A 21,519-nucleotide genomic window follows, 5' to 3' on the forward strand; every position below is an offset into this window, starting at 1 on the left:
AATTTATGCTCGTTGAGATGGCTGAAACCGACCCGAAGTCGATTTAGAAAGATCACTCCTTGAATGTTTCTCTTTTATTTTATAGTAATGAACTATAGCTTAATTGTTTGATGTCATAAAAACAGTGCTACAATGCTAAAGAGAAGTATACTTTGAGTTTCTCGTGGGGGGGGGGAGGTGTGAAGGAGCTCTCAGGCTTGTTATCAAATGTTTCACATTTTGTACATTACACGCTTTTTTTTTTATAAGAACAGTGTACTTTGGTTGAGGGTAAGCATTATTCTTATTTTTCTATTGTTCTAAACAATAGGCCTATTATTTTAAACCCGAAATCTCACCCTGATATTCTTATAGAAGTTATTCTTATAAAAGAAAAAGCGTGTATTCAACATTTTTAGTCTACTCTGTTTCAGTACATCTCTTACATCTGTTAACCCACTTATTAAAGCTATCTAGCTAAGCTCTATTGGCTGACCTTCCAGCCTCGGCTGGTTTATTATCAGCTAAAAACAGGCTATTTAGAGCAAATAAAGTGATAAGTGAAAAAAGAATAAAAAAGACAACGGGGAGAGGTCCTAGAAACGGGGCGGTCCGATCCCGGGGGTCCGATATTTTTTCGAAATTTAATAAGCGGGGGAGACGTTTATTCGGGGCCTATCCATCCATATTCAACCAAGGGAAATTAAGCGAAGATAAAAGTTTTTAAATCTATAAAAGTATTAACTTTATATTAAAAAAATAAACAAAAAACACCATGTATGATACAAGAGTAATAATGATAATCATAGATAATAATGAAGTATATTAATAAAAAATAGTTAAAATGTCTTAAAATGGAAATTTAAATATTTTAGCATATGTAGTTTTAAAATACATCTTTAGACCTTATCAGTAAGCCAAAACTGAGAGCAATAGAATTTTTACCGTCAATTGGGGTTAACGTTCATAAGGCCATTCCATCACTTTCTGGTCCTTCAATAAAATAGGCAGAGACCAAGACGCAATATGTCTACATTCTTGCATGTCACGTCTCGCTTACGGAACTAACTCACAATTTAGAGGTGAAAAAGTGTAAAATTTATATATTTTACGTGATATTCAACTATTGATTTACATGATGACCAGGCTTTCTTCTCTTCCAGGTTAATTTTGCTTTCCATGAAATTTGCAAATACTTTCCATTCTACTACTCTTTTAAATCCCGGTCAATGTCTATTGGTCGATGAAAACATATTTTGTTTTGCTATATTGACTGTTTTATAACAAATCGTTTTCGCTGCCGCTTAGCTAGCTTCAATTTGTTTCATCCATAAAGAGTTCTTCTTTTTGTGATTCGTATAGGGTCATACTGTCATTTAGTTTTACAGTGTTTTGGTTGTATTAATAACTTCTCTTAAATATAGCTCTCCACTATGAATTTCCTTTTTCGCTCTACAATTTCATAAATATTGTCCTTGTTGCTTGTATAAGATAAGATAATCCATTCGAAATTTTTGCGGTTAAGCTCCACGGCTATAACAGACTTTTGGAACATCATCTAAAAGAGAATTAAAAAGGTGCCATCATGCATTCAACTGAACAAAAAAATATGATACACCTTTTTCTTGGTACCCCGATAGAACCTTTTCCCTCGGTGGGGATGAAAATTTCTATCGAAATCTCAAAGGGGATGGAAAATCGAAATTCCGGTTCAAAAAACGCAAGCGGAGACCGTCTTAAGGGAGTGCAATCTTTATTTGATTCAAGTTCAAATAGGGATAGAAACATAGGACACATTCCCATTTGAAAGATAGAAATTTAGGAAGTTTTTTCCACCGGGAAGACTTCTGGGGAAAAATGGGGTTGTGATTCTACCGGGTTTGTAGTCGTAATGATTTACACTGAGCATTAAATCGAGTGGGACAAGCTGGAGTCTTTACAAGCTCTTATTTGATTTGGTTGGTCGTTAAGATGTAATAAAAGAATCTTATTACTTTTTCTAAAGAACGCGTCATCTCTATCACTTTAAATGACCAATTAGTAAAGTATCTTGTAAAAACTCCAAGGCATCTCAATCGAGTATGTTCCTGCAAAAAGCTAGACAACATTTTCCAAAAATGATCCTTGCAAATTGAAAGTCCATTAAAGCCCAGTTTTTTTAATTCATATGTGGGAATCACTGTCAAATGAGTTTGTTTAATTTCGCTAACATGGTTGTCATATGATAGCTACGGGTTAATTAAAACCTAAATTTGAATTTCCCAAGTTTATCCAAGATTAATAATTATAGTTTTCCTCAGTAGTTGATTGACCACTATAATAATGATTTTCATCAGTAAATTTCGAAATTCAAATGAAAACGTAAAATTAGAAATTCGAAGATCGCAATATTTATCATGTTGTATTTTTTGGCAAAATATCACTTGATTTGTTGAGGATTAGTACAAATAAATAAACGCGACTTTTTAAGTGATTTTGCTAAAAATGCTTCAAATATTTTTCCATATTATTGGTGAACTTACCATTACATTTGATCCTTGTATCTGACCAGACAACAGCTTCTTGAGAGAAAACGAACATGCCAACTTTCCCTCCCCTCAGAGTGTTGTCATAGATACAGCCGGTATCAAACATGGCAAATTGACCACGATTTACTTGTAACCTAAAAATTCGAGAGTTTGAAAATTGATAGCAAGGTTAAGTGATGAAACACCGTTCACAACACAACAAACAAGTCTTTTATACTTTGTTCGCACTGCAGCACTTTTTGCGACCAAGCTGGATGATCAGCAAACATTCCCACCGACAATATGGGCTTCATTTTCAGAACTTGCTTTTTTGAAACTAGTGAGTTTTCTGGGCTGATTCTAGTTTTTTTCTTATTTTCTCATGGAACACTTGATTTTTATGAGGAGTCTCGGTATAATCAGAACAAAAAAAGCCTTGAAATCAATAATGTACTTTAAGGCAAAAGCAGATCCGCAAAAGCTTACCTTATAAGACCGATATCAGGTCTATGCTCCAGTTTCCATCGATAGGAGACTTTTGGTCTCCAACCACGGAATCGTTTATCGTGCCATAACAAACTCACTTCATCTGTCGTGTTTCCCGTATGCCATAATGCATTACGTAATCGTTTTCCTGGTCCACTCTTTGAGTTAACAACCTTAAAAAATTTATGAAGAGATTTGGTTACAGTGGTGGTGTTCTTACAGTAAAAACACTTAATCACTGCGCCAAAACAACACATTTAAACATAGACGGCCTAAAGATTATTTTCAGTGTCCAATATATGAAGAAATTTATTAATTTTTTTTGTTGTACAAAGGAACAACCCTCAGGTGAGTTAAGGAAAGTCCAAAACCTATTTCCCAATTTTTCCACCGCTTCCAATTGTTCCTTAACTCTCGTATATAGCTCAAAAGAAGCGTATTAATGAGAGGATTTCGAAAAGTCCTAGGCCGGAAATTTAAATTAAGCCAATAACAAGATATCAGCAAAAAACTGATTTTGACGTTAGGAAATACGTCGAAAAAACACGTCAAAAAGACAAGTCAAATGACGTCGTTTTTTAAAACAGCGATAACTTCGATTCTATCACTACAATTAACACCAAATTTCGACTGGAGACGTTGATTGTTGATTTTTAAATAATGCATGAAAGAAATTTGAAATTTTTTGATGACGTCATCCTTATTTGACGTATTTTACTTTTTACCGACAGTAAATGACGTCATCTAAAGATTTTGAAAATTTCTCAACAAATATTTTAGAATCGTTAATCTACGTCTCCAGTCAAAATTTGGTGTTGATTGCATTAATAGACTTGAAGTTATCGCTGTTTTTAATAATGACGTCATTTGAATCTTACTTATGACGTGTTTTTTCGATGTATTTCATAACGTCAAAATCAGTTTTTGGTCGATATCTTGAGATTGGTTTAATTTAAATTTTTGGCCCAGCACTTTCCGAAATCCTCTCATTAATACGCTTCTTTTGAGCTATATACGAGAGTTAAGGAACAATGGGAAGCGGTGGAAAAATCGCAAAATAGGTTTTAGACTTTCCTTAACTCACCTGACTGACGATTAAAGAAATTGTATCTGCACCAGAAACTTATTGACAATAACAATGACCTTGTGATTTTAGTCGCTAGGTACAATTTGGAGGTTTCAAGTTAGAATCAAACACTTTTTCAAACGTTTCATTTTGTTCACAGCCGAGCCATCCGTGGACCTCATAAAATTAATCGAGAGGTTTTGATTACTGGGCAACTCCTGAAAATTTCTTCGACAATTAGTGACGAAAAATCGCTGGCTGACGACATTTTTTACTACTAATGTTGTTCGAGAAAAGTTGAGTAAGCAAAGGAAGAAAATTTTTCGTGAAAAAGGCTGAAGGTCTCCTCTGCTAATCAGCACCCTTTCACCAACTTTTCATCACTCTCCTCATGAACATATAAACGACTGGACGTCTAACTTTTATTGTCTCTTTGAAGCGAGCTTCGTTGCCGCCTGTATTTCAAAATTGCTTTGAAAAATCCGACAATATTCCGTCATAATTTTATTTCTTTGAATTATTTAGGTAAAAGGATTGATAGAGCTTGAATATTACTCCTAATGCACAAAAAAATTATTTTTGAATTTTTTCACAATTTTGCAATATATTTTATCAACATTTTCAACTAAAATGCAGAATTTCAACTGCGCGTATACTTTTGAATCCCTTTTGTCACTCCAATAAATTTTTTTATGACTTGAAAAAATAGCTTGCCAAAGTTGAGAGCCTGTTTCAGAAGAATATCGAAATTTGAATATGACACTCTCTAAAATTATTAGACACTTTTAAGTCAAAATCTAGAAATATTAGTCGGAGTTTTGACAAGCTGACGATGATTTTGCCTCTTATCTTTGTTATGATGTAGGTAAACGACTTGAGAAGAGTAGAACAACAGAGACTTTTGCCGAAGTTTTGACGTTGTTAGCAAGGTATTCCCAAGTGGTATATCATCAAAATCTATTGTTTCATTTTATGTTTTTAACGAGGCGGCAACGAAGCTAGCAGCCTTTTCTACAAAAAGACAAAGGAGATGGATGTCCAGTCGTTTATATGTTCATGCTCTCCTTCTCCTTTTTTTAGCAAACACCAACCGCCCTTCGATTCCCGCCCGTGAACATGATTTATTAACTGACAAAGTTATACCTTGATCGATACACCGGCAGTAGCAGTAGCAGGGAATGGAGTTGTGTCCCAATAAGTCTGGTTCTTCTGTTTCCACATAACTGCATAAAATTTTGATGAACTTTGATATCCGAAGATGAAACCTATGTAATCATCATCACGCTTTGTATTGACGTAAAATGTACCCGTAAAATCCATCGATCCTAATTGATTCGGTGCTAAAATCAGTTTACAAGATGATAAGTACTCAATCTCAAACTCTAGTGTTGCTTGCACCACTATTTGATTTTTGCAAATGGATGTGCCTTACTGCATCGATCTATTACGAAAGTACTATGACAGACTGCATACTTTAAGGGTAGAAAGGTTCGCGAAGTCAAAAAGTCGCGAAATTTAGAGAATTTAAGTTTCGCGAATTATGGTTTTAGCCGAAATTTCACAGATAGAAATTTCGCGAATTCATATAAAATTTACCTTTTTTGGTAACAAAAACTCATAAAACACGCACAAATTTAGCAAACAGTACAAAACTGAGTAGGAAAGTTTATTTTTCGCGAAAAAAAACTTTCGCGTTTTTCAGGTTTTTTCCTACCTGGCAGAAACTTTTGCGAAAAAGGATCAAAATCGCGAAAAACGTGAAAGTTTCTGCCCTTAATAAGTTACGATAAACGTGAGTGTTGACTTTTGAATACTGTTTGACTACTTAACGTTTTTTAATCTCCATTTTTATACCAAAGATGTTCCATTTTTATGGATTACAAATCATGAAGATACGTACCGACGGCGATCCCAGGATCTGAATTCAATGCTTGATGGACGTCATGACCCTGGAAAAGATAATTGAGGTTAATGGGATGATGTTTAATCTAAATATTAATTTGACTCTTTCAGACCTACCAGAAACACAGTTTAATTTACGAGTGACTTAAAACATTATACATCGCAGCACGTTGCGGCACAGCAAATTTTCTTGCCGTACATGGACGGGAGTATCATCGACGGTCGGGAGTATCTCATCTTGATGGTCGGGAGTATCATCGACGGGCGGGAGTATCTTAAACTTATCTTAAACCTTGAACTATCGACCCGACCGGCTTTGAACCCACCAAATGAAAGAGTTTCTGATCAGAAATCCAGCACGCTATCCGTTGAGCCACACTCGCACAGCAGAACACAAAATTTGGAAATACTTATAGAATGACAAAAAAGACGGGGGTAATGTTATTATAATATGGGTACAATTGCCCCTTTTTTAACCCGACTGAAATTCGAGCCGTTACTAGCAACCCTGCGGGGCCCAAGAGTATGCACCTGGCACAGTGGTGACAAGCCGTTACTAGCAACCCTGACCTAAGCAATTCCAAACAACAAAACCAAACAACAAAAATGAGATATTCCCGACCGTCCATGTACGGAAAAAAAATTTGCTGCGGTACAGTATACAGTAGACTCCCGGTTATTCGAAGCTCCAAGGGAATAACAATTTACTTCAAATAACCGGGAGTTGGAATAACTGAAAAATTCGTTTTCCCGCCAGATTGTCAACTAAAACTATGATTGGAGGGGTTTTTCTGAAGAAATTGAGGCATCGCGGTTCAGTTGAGCGTGATAAATACAAAGAAATTGCTTGAAAAGCGATATATAGCCATGAATATTGAAACCTTTTTTTTTTAAGAAAAAAAGTATTGTAATTGCAGAGAATCAATGTTCGCACTCGATAATCTCACAATAAGAGAAATTTGAATAACTGAGGGTGATTTAGCCTGTAATGTGCCCCAAGGGAAATAGAAAGTTCAAATAACTGAAGTTCGAATAACCGAGAGTGTTTTTACCAGGGTCAAGGAAGCGGATCCAAGGGGATCTCACTTCGAATAACCGAATTATTCGAATAAGTGCAGGAGTCTACTGTACTTTAATGTTATTTGAGAGTCGTTAGCTAGAAAGTCTCCCCGCACTTAAGAGATATGGAGCTGTAATAGTGACATGAGTTTTCAAAATCCAAAATTAGCCAATAAATATAGGGGGTAGAAACGGTTGGGACAACTAGGAATAGCTCTAAAAAGATGCATGGTTAGGAGTGTTTCTTGAAAGCAGTTTGAATGTTTCTTCAAACTTACATCGTTCAAAATGGACCATACAGGATCCAGTTGAGCGGCGCCGTGTGGATCAAGCGGCACATAAATTAATGTTTTGAAATCGATAATAGTGACATTGCGATGTTTGGGACAATCATCATCTTCGTCACCGATTCCGTCGTCATCAATATCGCCGTCGCAAATATCGCCGATTTCGTTACCTTCATTCAAGAAAAAGACAGGGTTTAGCCACAAGGAAAGTCGCTTAAATAGATGGCAAACCTTGCTAATACACAGGTTGCAAAATTAAAGTCTGAAGACAAATCACGCTTTTACTCGAAATTTTTATATGCTTGTTACATGACATCATTTATTTCTGATTGGTTCGAATTTATTGACAGTAATAAAGTTATCAGCTGTAGGTTGTAAAGCAAGTAACATGGGAATAAAATCACATGAGCTTTTTCGAGTAATCACATGTTCTGACTGCATTGATATAATTTTGCAGCCCGTTTATTCACAATCGAATATTAGTTCTATTTATAATTTATACTGAGACGATTACTTTGTCTGAGACGAGTAATTTAGAAAATGAGCATAATGGAGGAGTGTACTTTCCATTCATGTTTCAATAAATAGGATCCACAGATCCATTTCACAAACTACTCATCTCAGACCATTTTTCCATCTCAGTATGCTCAGTATGCTCAAATTACAGGCGGATTCATTTGAATCAAGAGTAGTTTTCTTTTTGACGAGAACTGAGTTTGAATTAGTTCAAATTAACCTTATTAGAATTAGCGTAGTTTACAGGAGACAGTTTTTTTTGGAGTGGAGTACCCTAATATTTTTTACAAATCTGGGAAAAGATTACACGCTGTAAACATCCCTATTAAACTCGTTTAAACTCGCCTCCACCCGAATCAAGAGAATCGATTGGCATGGGTTTGAAATATCGGAACTCACCATCGAGGTCGTCTTGTAGAGGGTTGAATTTGAAAACGCAATTATCGAATTCGTCGAGTATACCGTCATTGTCTGTGTCGTCGTCACATGCGTCGCCTGGTAGAAAAATTTGAAATATATTTATTTAATGCTATGGTGAATAATAGATAAATAAGTAAGCCTGCGATCGCAGTCGGAGGTGACCTGAAGGCTCCTCTTTCTATAGCTGTCTACCCATCAAGTACCATTTTGGGAATGGTATGACCCGGCTGGGGGTTGAACCCACAATTACCCACAACCTTGCACACCATAGCCGGATGCTCTACCACTGTACCACGGTCGCAGAATAGATAGAAATGCACCATCTGTCACCAATGTCAGTTAAGATTACAACTAGTTTGTTTTTCTAGTATCTATAAGCATTGGTGATCCGACAAATATATTGAATGTAGTGCGCTATCCCTGATTTGTCAGTAGGGAGAATATTTTTGCAAAATAAACATGCTGAGGTTGTTAGGGACAGCTATAACTTTCCATTTCGGATGAAAACTTTACCAGAAACATCACATACATTTTTCAGCTGAGATGGAATTCTGGAACACCTTTCTAGTGGAATCACACAGGTGCTTTCAGAACGTGACTTAAAATCATATCCTAAAACATTCGGGTCTGTTAAGGTGGAGCGCATCATTTAATAGTCATTTTTCGATATCTTACCGATGCCGTCAGAATCGGTATCAGCTTGATCGGTGTTGGCAATCTGTCGACAATTATCATAATCATCTGGTACTGAATCTAAATCTCTATGAAGAGTGAATAAAAAAAGTTCAAGGCCACTGACTAGTTGACTTTTGATATAGTGTGCTAAAACTGTTGAACTTGTAAGGGTTACACAACCTCGCTCCCCACATATTATCGGCTTTTTAATGCTTATGCTGATAGCGCTAGATAATATTTCCTAGCGTCCATCAGTAACGTAAATGAAGCCTGGGATACACGGGGACGAGGTTGAGGGTGACTGTGAAACTGTGACCCTCGTACTCCCTACACTTAAAGTAGCTGACACGGTTTCCACAAGGAAGCAAAAAGGAGTACACACTTAAAATGAAAAGACCTTAAAAAATGGAAATTTATAAGGGTTACAAAGGTCAAATTTTGAGAAACTTTTTCGTATGAACAACACTTATCCCCATGATTTAGCAACTTACTCATCATCGAAGTCGTCACAAGCATCTCCAATTCCATTCAAATTCAAATCACGCTGAAAAAAAACGCAATGCAAAATATCTTTTTAAACATTGACGATGAATAGTTCTTTTGCAGATCCTTATTTTCAATCTATATCATCGGAGTTGACTGGGTCAGTAGATTTTACTCATCTGGTCAGGGTTTTTGACGAATATAGTTTATGCATTTCTCTACTATATGAATAAATATTTCGCAGGGCTTTACATCGTAGTTGACTTGGTCAGCAAATTTTATGTATTTCCCTACGAGTTGAATAATTCTAGCATAGGTTCTTATTTTCGTCTTATATCATCGTAGTTGACTGGGTCAGTAAATTTTACTCACCTGGTCATAGTTTTTAACGTCACGACAATTATCGCACGCATCACCGATTCCGTCGCCGTCAGTATCCTTTTGATTGGGATTTTTAATCAAATCACAATTATCTTTTTCATTGCGCAATTTGTCGTTGTCTCTGTCGGGATCACAAACGTCACCTTCGTAGAAAATTGTTAAATTTGATACCGTTGACGCTCTCTAATTCGACGTTCTACTATTCGATACGCTCCGTTATTCGATGATATTGAGAATCACCGTCAACAGAAACTCTCATAAACGACACTCTACTATTCGATACGCTCCGTTATTCGATAATATTGAGAATCACCGTCAACAGAAACTCTCATAAACGACACTCTACTATTCGATACGCTCCCTTATTCGGTGAAAATCCAATTCCTTGAAAATCGAATTGAAGAGTATCCCAGCTGGCACACAACGTTTTTTTCGACGTTTATCTAACGTTCACAACGTTCATATAACGTTAGATGAACATTGAAACAACGTTGTATGCCAGCTGGGTAGCCAACTGAGCTAGATTTGAGTTCGTGATCGTATAATCGGACAATTAGCACCTTGAAGAGGCGTTACAGACCCACTTAACTTCACCAGTCCAAAGGAGGGTCGCAAATAAACGAAATGAAAAATTAGCCCTCAAAGAATGTTCCACTATTTTAGTCCCAAAAGGTGAGTCCAGATGGGGGTCTTTTTTAACATTAGCAGCATACCCCGTAATATCGATCAGCAAAGGTTTTGCCCCCGGTGTCAAACCCCATTACAGCACCTTACCTAAACCGTCTCCATCGGTATCTAACTGATGGAAGTTCCTCATAGATATACAATTATCACATTTATCTCCTACTCGATCCAAATCTCGATCTTCTTGCTTCGGGTTCGGTGTCAATACACAGTTATCCTAGAATAAGTAATTCATTTTTATTTAAAAAATCCAATATTCGAGAGCAGGTTGTTGATTTGTAGTTTGCTTAACTCACGATAGAAAGATATTGTTTATTTGAGCCCCATGCAAATTGACTATCACCGCTTTGAGTTATACTAGAAACAACTATATCGGGGGGGGTTTCATGGTTGGCGGAGGAGCGGAATCGGCCCTTTTTTCGGACGGAGTGGCGGAATTTGGCAAAAATTTAGACGGAATTACGGAAATTGAGTTCTCTGACGGAGATGGAAAATTAGACAATTTTAGTGCGGAAAAACGGAATTTAGCAAAAAAATTTGCGGAATTTCGGAATTGGTAAAAGATTTTCAAAATTTGTGGAATTTTCGACAAAAATATTGAATTTCAAAGGAATTTTCGGTGACGGAATTTTGGTTCAATTTAAGACGGTGTGACGGAAATTGGAGAAAAAATTGGCGGAATTACGGAATCGGGTACCCCCTGAAACCCCCCCCCTATATCGTTGGGAATGAAATTTGGCCCTATGGGCTGAAATCGTCAAATAACCATACATTAACAACAACGAAAAAATATACATCACATCATCATCAACAACCAATAGAAATGCACATTACATCATCAACAACCAATAGAAATGCTTCTTACATCATCAACACGTAATAGAAATGTACAATACATCATCAGCAACCAATAGAAATGCTTCTTATATCATCAACAACCAATAGAAATGCTTCTTACATCATCAACAACCAAATAGAAATGTACATTACATCATCAACAACCAATAGAAATGCTTCTTACATTTTTATTGTAGATACCATCAGCATCGGCATCATCATCGCAACCGTCACCTTTTCCATCACCATCCACGTCACTTTGATCACTGTTTGGAAAATATTTACAATTGTCCTGAAAAAGAAAGAAAATGTAAAAATCATTGTCATTCCAATTTTCTATCTGGAGCCACTTTTTGATACCCTGAGTATCAGAGGTTAAGTTTTCAAAGAAAATAGTAACCTCTGAAGACAAATAATAGAAATTTTATCGCGCATGTGTCAATCTAATCATTGTAGAAAAAATCAAAGATGAAGAGCAAATATTACCATATTAATGTCTAGCAGACTGTATCAGTATGCAGTTTACTATTTACGAATTCCCCAGAAACCTCCAAGTGTAGTTGAAACGAGTTTATTTCGAAAGAAATCTTTTACATGATCCCCAAATGTATAACAGTAATTACTAAACTTTTAATTATTGAAATATCACTTTAATTGAATCGAAATAATAGACAGACTTTATGTTATGATTCTCTATCACTGACTCTTTTTACAAAGCATTGATGACTTTTTGTAAGTTGTGTTTTCAACGACGGGAATAAAAATATCGACTATGACGCTCATCCAAGATCTTGGATGGTCGTCATGGTTACTTTTGTCTTCGCTGATTGCGCGATGAATAGAATCTCGATTCGTCGGCACAGCGTAAATATATGATTTTGAGCTGTGCTTTTCACGGTAACTTTTTGATTTAAGCTGATAGAAGTTGGTACTTTTGTCAGAATCATGAGAGAGGGTTTAATACAATAGAGCAAGTACGTCGGAAACATGCGAAGGAGTGCAACGCTCGTTAAAAGGCAGTGAAATTACAATGTTCCTCTGATAAGTTCGACATGGTATAAAACTGCCCATGCTATAGGGGTTAAGGTACTGAGTTTGTTGATCGTGGTATTATGACGTACTCAAAAACACAGCGCGTTTCTCTCTAGTTTCATGGTAAAGACTACCACAAGGGGAATCAAAAGACTTGTCAATATTTAAGGGTTTCTGTGTGAAACAGGGCTTTGTTAAGCAATATTTTGCATTTTCTTGCAATTTCATCAAAGATTTCAAACCCAACAGGCACTCTTTTCCGGTGTTCTTTGCTCCTTGTATCAGTTTTAGTGGAGATATTTTAAGAAATTTCTCAATCATAATTACTTACCGCAGTACAGCGCTCTTCGTTGCACGGTAAATCATTGTCTGGCCATCCATCCGAATCGTAATCTGTTCCGCATACAATGCCGTTGCCAGCGTAACCAGGGCGACACTGAAAAACAAAGTATATTGATAGTGAAAAATATTTTACATTTCCATTGAGATGTAAATAACTTACATCGAATATATCCCTAAAAGAAATCTTTACATTATTCCTAAAGTCTTTCTCGTGTAACTTATGGGATATGCCAGGATGACAAAATCGGGCATAAAAACTGTGAGCCTTAGGTATGATCGTTTATATATCAAAAGAAGTGTATTTGACTGTAAAATCGAGAAAAAAATTGTTAGTCAAACCAATTAAGATATTGAGTGCCTGAATACCTTAGTCACTTTTTACGTCAGCCCTTATTAGCGTTAAGTTTTCGTCGCTAGCGTAACAAGAGAAAATAAGGTAGGAGAGCTTAATACTGGCGTGCGTTTGATGAAAAGACCTACCTTGCAGACAGCTTTCTTTTGTTGTCGGTCGTTTACGCAAACAGAGAGAGGACCACAATTATAATTCTGGCAGTATCCAATGAAACGACAAGTACCATTCACGTTATGAAAGCCTTCTTTGCAGATACACTTGTATGAGCCCTGTATGAAATAATAAAGAAATTGGAAATATTCAAGAGCTATTCTGTCTCAAACGAATTTCGCGTATTAACCAGGTTCATTTCCGTCTCAAAGTCACAGTAAAATACACTTATCAGCAACCTTTAAAGAGTAGGAGACTTAAGGCCGGTCTCCACTTTCACGCGACATGAGTGAAAACCTTTTGACGTTTTTGTAAGGTCATTGGTCGGTTGAAAAATGAAGCAATTCCATTGGTAGAAATTGACGTAACGAATGAAAAAAGGAGAACTTCCTTCAACTTTTTTTTTGTTTGCGCTAAACTTTTTTATGACGTAATCTTTTCTTCAGGCAAAAAAGGCTAGGAAAAAAACTGACGCCCATTTTGCACGAAAGTGGAGTCCTGCCTTTAATTCGAGTTTATCAGAAAGGAATGATACCAAAATATCTGAAGTCGTTGCACCGGTATCCTCGTATACAAAGAATTTAGACGTTATTCCCTATTTTAAATTCATTACGGTAATAAATTTGAAATAGGGATGCGAATCCCTTCAAAAACCTAACCAACTAAGGGTTGATAGATTTATTCACGGTGATATTTCTGTGGAACTTTAAAAAATCGGAATTATTTTCCCCTGAATCTCCAAAATTAGTGTCCATATGAAGATGAAATTTTGCACACAAAGTCACCTCATAACAAGTCAAAAGTAGAAGAAAGAAGTTTTTTGATACATCGACTAAGTCACAAGTTCGGGGGCACTTTCGTTTCCGAGAGATCCCTCTATCCTTTCCTCATCCCGGGTGGGATCCCTCTAAATTGGAATCAAGATAATAGTCGCCGTGATTCAAAAAATCTTTAGTGGAGTCCAAGCTTTGTACGACGATGTCTAAATCTTGGCAATACTCAGGTCGAATGTTTGGTTAAAAGCAATTGATAAAGATTTCAATAAAACGATATGTTACATCTTAAATCAAAGCTTCACAACAAGATGAAGGCTTGAAGGTAGACGGAATAAGCCTCTGGTATAGAAAGGAGACGCATCTCTGATGCTGACAAAACAGAAGATCTCTTATATTATCATTTTTGAAATACGTTACCTCTCGATTGATGCATATTGAATTTCTTGCATCACATTTTGGTGGCTTTAACGTACACTCATCTATATCAATGCATGACTTGACAAAAGAAATATATAATTTAAGATTTTAGAGTTGCCATAATGGGAAAATCTACACACAAAAATAATGCTTGGGCTACAAAAAATAGATGGGTAATACAGCTAAAAACATAATATCGAGCGGAAAGTCTGCCTTGCTTTCCGCTTAGCATGTAGAAAAAGCCGTAGCGTGAACGAAGGCTAAAGGGAACACACAAATACTTCGTTGCAAAATATCTTTCGTGACTTAACCTTGCCATTCTCACCTGCTGGCAATTTAAATTCAAAACCGCTTGCCTGAATACTGGTAAAATTTGCACACAAAAACAGGCACCGTGTTTTAAAAAGCAGACAGTTATTCTTACCTGCTGAACACCTTTGGCAACTTCAATTCCAGCGCCACTTGCTCCAGTATCGAAATAACCATCAGGACATTTGGTACAAGTGAATCCCTTGCCATCTGGAAGGTTCACACAGCTCGTCATTGGCGAACAAGGTCTGGCGTATTTACACTGGAATTGAAAATGAAACTCTTATCATATAGACCATTTCACAGTCGCAAAGCGTAATGGGTAAGGACCACCGTTAGAGAGACGCAATCAGTCCTGATTTACCCATGATCCATTTCGACTGTGAAATGGCCTATTAATACACTTTTCAAAAATAAAAGTAAGATGAACAAAGTCTTACACTAGAATCAAAATTGAAACTCTAGTTATTCTAAACATTCATGATATAATATTTTCAACGGAAAAAACCCATTTTTGCAAGCAGTGGCAAATTTTTATCAATTTTTCTCTAGCTTAGACTTTACTTTATTTAAACCGGGGTGTCCAAACATTGTCTTATTTATCACGCATCACGCTTTTTTTCATCTAATAAATCAGGTCATCAAGCAAACTACTGGGGAGCCTGTAAGTATGGCTTAAGTAGTTTTCCATTACTTTAGGAGCGCCTTCCTCATGTTTTCATTAGCAGAAGATGAAGTGTGATATATAAAGTATGGAATGTAATGAGTCTAAAAAGGTCTCTAAAATGATTCATGGAAAAGCTATTCAAAATAAACTTTTTATTGAGATGCCATCGAGTAACTTGATACGGTTGCCATAACCAACTGGCTTATTTTTTGACAGCTCATAAATTATAGGAAATACCTATGGGTGTTTGGCAGCCTAACAAATATCTAGCTGTGATGTTAGGGAACGAATCTGAAAGCTTATTCATGGCGCTGATATTGTCAGATTGCAAACAGAGACCCAGGGTTGCATCATTTTTTCTAAAGATGATGTCTTTATTCTAGTCCCACACTTTAAAGTTTTTTTATACGAACATCCAAAATTTTTGAAGCTTTCAGATGTTCTTAACTTTTTTAGTTTTAAGCCTAAAAATATTCTTAACATGTTCTTATTTTCACCATTTTGTGTCTTCCTAAAATATCGGGTGTTTTCGAGTCTGCAAAGCCTTAAGATATTCTTAACTTGCTCTTTACATTTTTCCCATCGAAGCCTTATATGCTCTTATATAGTTTGTTCTTATAAAAAATCGTGTACTCTCATGAGGGGAAAAGTTTCCCAATAATTTCTGCACGGTCAACAAATGTATTAATAACCTACTTCGTCGATATCTGTACACGTGAAGCCGTCGCCTCGCATTCCCATTGGGCATGCGCACGTATAATCACCCTCCGTATTCGTACATATGGCGTGTTCGTGACAAGCGTGCTCACCGTTCATGCATTCGTTCTTGTCTTTACACACCTAACGAAAAAGTAGAAATGATAGAACTAACGAGTCAAATAAAGAAAGCAATTTCGAAAGGGGGGACCCCGGGGGATATTAGAAACCACTGCCCACACCTAAGGATTCTGAAATAACACCTTTCCGCTTGCATCTTTAAAAACGAAAACAGTATTAACCACAGATTTACGATGTCTGAAGGGCTAGATATCGTAAAAGCCACAAAAAAAAGAATTAAATATCAGAAAAAATATTGTTGCTATTGTTTTCGAGAACCCAAGAAGCTTCTGATTGGTCAAGCGCTGAAATTCTATTGTAATATCACGTGACCTAGGTAGGATTTCCCACCTAACAACGGCACACTTTTAAGCCGAATCACGACATATATCCCTTTGGGCTCTATAGATATATGGGATTAACGGCTGACTTACCTGTTTATTGTTTCTTGCAAATTCTCTCCCCAGTCCTTTAATTTGTTCTCCTTCGTAACCAAACCTGCATTTGGTGCACTGAAAACCTGGTGATCTGTTGATACATTTGGCATGTTCTGAACATGGATTTTCCAAACACTTAAACAGTAATGAAGAATTACATGAAAGCTTTTTATTTGCCTAAAATATCAAGGAATACAATCCGATTGTATTAGCCGTATACCGTTAAAATGGTAACTCCGTTAATCAGGTGATGTGCGCGCATCTAATTAAAACTAACTAATTAAAAAAAATTTTAAAGTGTCTGCAATTTGTAATTTATGTAGAAAGAATACTCAAATCTTAGTCCTTATTGCACTAGGCTGATCCCTACACAATTAAGATCCAACTTCTTGGATACATTGCTATTGACGTACATGTACTTTGCTAATACAGGCAAGGCAAACAAGATAAAAGAGTGACATATTTTTTTTTCTCTAAATGTACTTCAAACTTGTGTTGAAATTTCAGTGTAATTCATACCTCATTGATATCCACGCATGTTTCGCCGTCTGATTCATATCCTTCTTTGCATCTACATTCATATGAACCCTACATCAAGAAATTCAAAAGAGATGTTGACAGCTTTCTGTACTACTTTCTTTTGGAGTTTACTAGGCTGTCGACAACCTTTAACGAATTCGTGCTCCTGGTCTTTTGGACATGAAATGTACTTTCATTTTTATCATCCGTAAGGAACACTAAACAGCGCGCTTACATTTAAACTGGAGAACCAAATGAAAAACTCTGTGGAAAAATAGACTTAGAAGTTTCAAAATAGAAGGTAATGAATTTTAAATTATATGTAGATATTGATTCTTAGATATCTAATAATATTTTTCGAGAAAGCTTATAGGCTAAAAAGATTTTTACATAACCTTTCCCTAATTGACTTTAGGCTAAAAGGACTTTTACGTAACTTTTCCCTAATTGACAGAGGAAGCTTATAGACTAAAAGGACTTTTACGTAACCTGTCCCTAATAAAATAGATATCTCATTGTCCCGAATTTCTAAGTCATCATCTTACCACGCCATTGATACACTCAGCACCATCAGGGCATTCGTCTCTATTCAAAGAACATTCATCTACGTCTACACATTCCTATAAGTAAAATGGAAATGGTGAAATTTCTGACTTCGTTTAATTTTTGCCTGGCCACTTGTACAGCCGCAATCACCTTCAAAAATGATGAGACATTTTAGCTCATTTGGGGGTCCCGTGGCGTCCCCCAATCCGTTACCTTAGGGTAGGGACTCCCCAGTCTCATGGATTTTCGCAGACGATTATAACAGACAACTTATTACACCCCCGTCTCATCACAGGCCCGGTGGAATTTCTTCCCGCAGACACAATTGAATATTATGATCTTATGGAAACAATACACCTATTAAACCTTAGAAGCGGAACCTTTCCGGTAGAATTTAACCACACTTTAAGGGTTGATACGTTTTTCAAGCAATGATTATAAAGCAATCTCTTTACAACGAAAATCTTACTTGTTTTGTATAACCCTTCTCGTGTCTTAAAACTTCTTTGTATCCAGCGGGACATGGTGAACACTTGTGTCCGGGCTCTTTATTGATGCATTTGGTTAGATTCGAACAAACGTTATTCGATTTACACTGTTAAATGTCAACGAAAAAAGAAAATCAACCACCAACCTCGTCCACGTGTATTCCAGGCTTTATTTACATTACTGATTAACGTCGGAGAATACTCTAGTGTTGACTGATGCAAGTTCCCTCTCTCAGAGAAGGGAATACGTCATAAAAAATTTGACGCTACAAATTTGCACTGCCAAAATTACAACTGACGTTGTTTTTTTTAATTATGTAATGTTCCACGTTCGAAAAACAGACAATGCCAGGGTATTATCTAGCACCATCAGGAAGCAAATAGAAGCTGATAATGCACAGGGAACGAGGTCAACCACATGATGTCTTTGCCCTGCAATCTGTAAAACACCCTCCTATCATGAACCCAGTGGAACACCAATTTAGCGATTTCCCGACATCATTAGTATTTATGTCATTAAGTTCCCATTGGGTCATCAAGACACAGAGATATCGAAAATTCGTGTAAAGCTTTTGCCTTGATTAGTTTACTGTGAGTAGTTTTACAAAAAAATTTACACCAATGATAAGTGGGGTTTCAAATACTACATTTAGTCAAAAAACGGGACAGAAATTTGAAATAAAAAATCCTTGTTTAGATTTTTTCTCTCCCGTTACTCCTTAGTAAAATAAAAGCTCTTTCCATAAAATCCTAACCTCGTCGATGTCTTTACAAGTGATTCCGTCTCCTTCATAACCTTTTGGGCACGGTCCACACGAATAACCGCTGATGGAACTTGGATCTATTTTACACGAATCTTTGTCGAAACAATTAGATTGTTCGCACGTTGCGACAAATACTTTGTTGTCCAGTATACTATTCTTAGATGAACCTAAGAGATAAACATTTTCCAAGAGAAAAAATCATTCATTGGAACCAATAAATGGGTTTCGATTTAAATCTTGTTTCCGATCCAACGATACAGAAAATATCAAATAAACAAAAAAGAATTGTCGTGCGGCTAACAAGTTCAAATAGTGTTTTGTTGAATCTAAGAAAAAAAAAGTTTTTTGAATCAAAACCGCGGTTTTGAAAGGGATCTTAGTAGACGGTAAATGATGATTTCAGAACAAAACCGCGTCAACATTTCCAGAATAGGTCCAATTATACTTAGCTCTAAGGTTAATTTTTTGAGTTACTTACAGAAATCACATTGGAACATTCTTTTGTTCAACCTTTGCATTTCTATCGTCTGAAAAATTAAAGTTAAGATATTGACTGTGGCTGGAAGATTTTTTCACTTTAATGCATTGGTTATCAAAGATTTATTAACCATATCGTCGATTTCAAATTTAATTGCAATCTATCTAGCCAAGATTTCTTCCAAATTCTTTTGGAAAAAACAAGATCTTTGGCTATAAAATCGGTTTTACTCTTATGAGATTTAATCAAAACTACGTCTTATTCCGGCGGAAAATCAATTTTTGAAAATTTGGGTCCACCTGGGGGCGTATCCAAATATGAGCTATCCAAATATTTATTACTTGTTTTTGAAGCTCATAGTGTATCCCTTTGAATACTTCTAGGAACGAGATGACATCATTAGTTGAAATTTGATGACCAGATATGTGTGTTAGAAGATCATCAGGCTCAATATTCCCTGAAAAACGAGAAAGATGATGGTTGGCATACCCGATGGTACCCAAGCCACACTGGAAATTTTGCCCTAAATTTCATCCCCAGTGGAAAAAAATACAATACCCTATATTTTCAGCCCCACTGAGAAATTGACTTTATTTACACCCCCATTGGAAATTCAAGGGAAAAAGTACACTCCAAACCCATCACATCGGATTTTGAATTTGTATCCCCATTGAGATTTTGATTGAAATTTTCATCCCCACAGTTAGAAAATTCCACCGGGTTTGATGTGAGATAGGGTGCTACTACTACCTTTATCCTTAATGTTTAGTAATAAAAAAAAAGGGTCAAGGGTCAAGTTGGTTAATCCAAGGAAAGAATGACACGTTCCACTACCTTTAGGTAGAATTCTACGGAAAAAGGGAGACATTAAAGGTTAATTGATAGCCCCAATTTGCCCACAACGTTGATCTAACGATCATCTAAGGTTAGGGATGCTAGATGGGCGTTAATAAAAGGTTTTGGGTAATCAGAGTTTTTGACAAATGGTCAATACTCTGAATAGTAGGGGGTCCGAATAAAGGGGGTGTCCAAAATCTAATAAATGGGGGGGGGGGTTCCAAGTAAAAGCAGTGGTTCAAAAACCTTAGAGTACAATTTTTCTCCAGATGGGACTGTAATATTAAAACAATAATGACAACGGTGGATCTGTAGACGGAGGCTCAAAATGTGTGACGGAGAGTCTTCATTTCCTTATAAGGAGAACGGGTACAAGAAACACTCTCCGTCACAAATTTTCAACCCCCTTAGATCCACCACTGTTATGAGTAATCAAATTTTATACCCATCGTCTAGACTATAATCCGTCGCAATCAAAACACTTACCTTTTAAAGTTGACACCCATGAGAATTTCATCAAAATGCAAACACTGCATAATATAAAATCTTTTAACTCCATTATTGTCTGTGTCAAGATTTGAGTAAGTCGCAAATATTGAAATTGGTCTTCTTTTAGGCCGAAAACTGCGTGTAGAAGGGTATCGTCAAAATCAAGTTAAATTAGGTCACACTTTTTCAATAATACACCATTATAACTCTCAGTAAACAATATTCCAATTAAAGATATACCAATCAAATCGACAATATCCAATTAATAAATTAAATGACCTTGCAAAGTTATAAAACTGTCAACTTTTTTTAAACCTCCAATGATGCTGACCAACCAGGTGTAATTGTTAACCAACAAACAATTTATAAATTATCTCATCCAGTGCTGAATATTATATTGAATTCTTCGCTGAAAATAATGTTAAAAAGATAATAATCGTGCAAAAACGTCTGGATACTAAATCTTACAGTGTGCTGCTCAGTGTAATACAGTAGTAAAGGTGTTGTATGATAATACGATCATTGTTACGGGTAAAATCAGTTTGTTTAATTTAGACTACAGCAATTGATTTCTTCCATTTATTTTTCTTATTTTCTGATTTTCTGAATTAGCCTTCTACCATTTTAGACAAACTGCACAAAAATGTTAGCACTATAAGCGTAAAAGAGACAAGGCAAAGAAACCCAGCAATTAGTTATACACTCCCTTCTCACAGACCCGTTGGGACCCCTTCCCACTGGAAAAATTGGCCAAAATATCGTCCCCGGTGGAAAATTATCCTCCAATTTTTGTCCCCACTGAAAATAATCAAATAAAT

The 21,519-nt window shown here is 36.3% G+C and overlaps 2 protein-coding genes across 2 annotated transcripts in view; one reads left to right on the top strand and one right to left on the bottom strand.

Moving 5' to 3' along the window:
- LOC136816359 (DDB1- and CUL4-associated factor 12-like) overlaps nucleotides 1-21,519 on the top strand; it is a 216,426-nt gene that overhangs the window by 99,277 nt on the left and 95,630 nt on the right. The window lies entirely within an intron of this gene.
- On the bottom strand, nucleotides 1,263-21,112 carry LOC136816355 (cartilage oligomeric matrix protein-like). The gene is made up of 25 exons (XM_067072677.1): nucleotides 20,699-21,112; nucleotides 19,717-19,832; nucleotides 19,376-19,424; nucleotides 18,889-19,064; nucleotides 18,115-18,240; nucleotides 17,645-17,719; nucleotides 17,100-17,168; nucleotides 16,578-16,715; nucleotides 16,024-16,167; nucleotides 14,776-14,922; nucleotides 14,352-14,429; nucleotides 13,137-13,277; nucleotides 12,646-12,750; nucleotides 11,467-11,574; nucleotides 10,536-10,662; nucleotides 9,753-9,904; nucleotides 9,389-9,441; nucleotides 8,898-8,983; nucleotides 8,202-8,297; nucleotides 7,278-7,456; nucleotides 5,939-5,987; nucleotides 5,182-5,378; nucleotides 2,973-3,145; nucleotides 2,502-2,641; nucleotides 1,263-1,537 (listed from the first exon to the last, which is right to left on the bottom strand). Exons 1-25 carry the CDS (start codon nucleotides 20,769-20,771, stop codon nucleotides 1,500-1,502), a joined length of 2,835 nt encoding a protein of 944 aa, XP_066928778.1. The 5' UTR covers nucleotides 20,772-21,112; the 3' UTR covers nucleotides 1,263-1,499.

Source organism: Clytia hemisphaerica, unplaced genomic scaffold (genome assembly GCF_902728285.1).
Source record: "Clytia hemisphaerica strain Z4C2 unplaced genomic scaffold, Clytia hemisphaerica genome assembly, whole genome shotgun sequence".
NCBI classification, from domain to species: Eukaryota; Metazoa; Cnidaria; class Hydrozoa; order Leptothecata; family Clytiidae; genus Clytia; species Clytia hemisphaerica.

Bases quoted from the DNA above. Each gene is read 5' to 3' on its own strand.
- LOC136816355 (XM_067072677.1), bottom strand. From the start codon at position 20,771: ATGGAGTTAAAAGATTTTATATTATGCAGTGTTTGCATTTTGATGAAA. The intron at 17,720-18,114 runs GTAAGATTTTCG...TTTTACTTATAG, and splicing joins AGAAGGGTTATACAAAACAA to GAATGTGTAGACGTAGATGA. The intron at 3,146-5,181 runs GTATAACTTTGT...AAATTTTTTAAG, and splicing joins CTGCCGGTGTATCGATCAAG to GTTGTTAACTCAAAGAGTGG.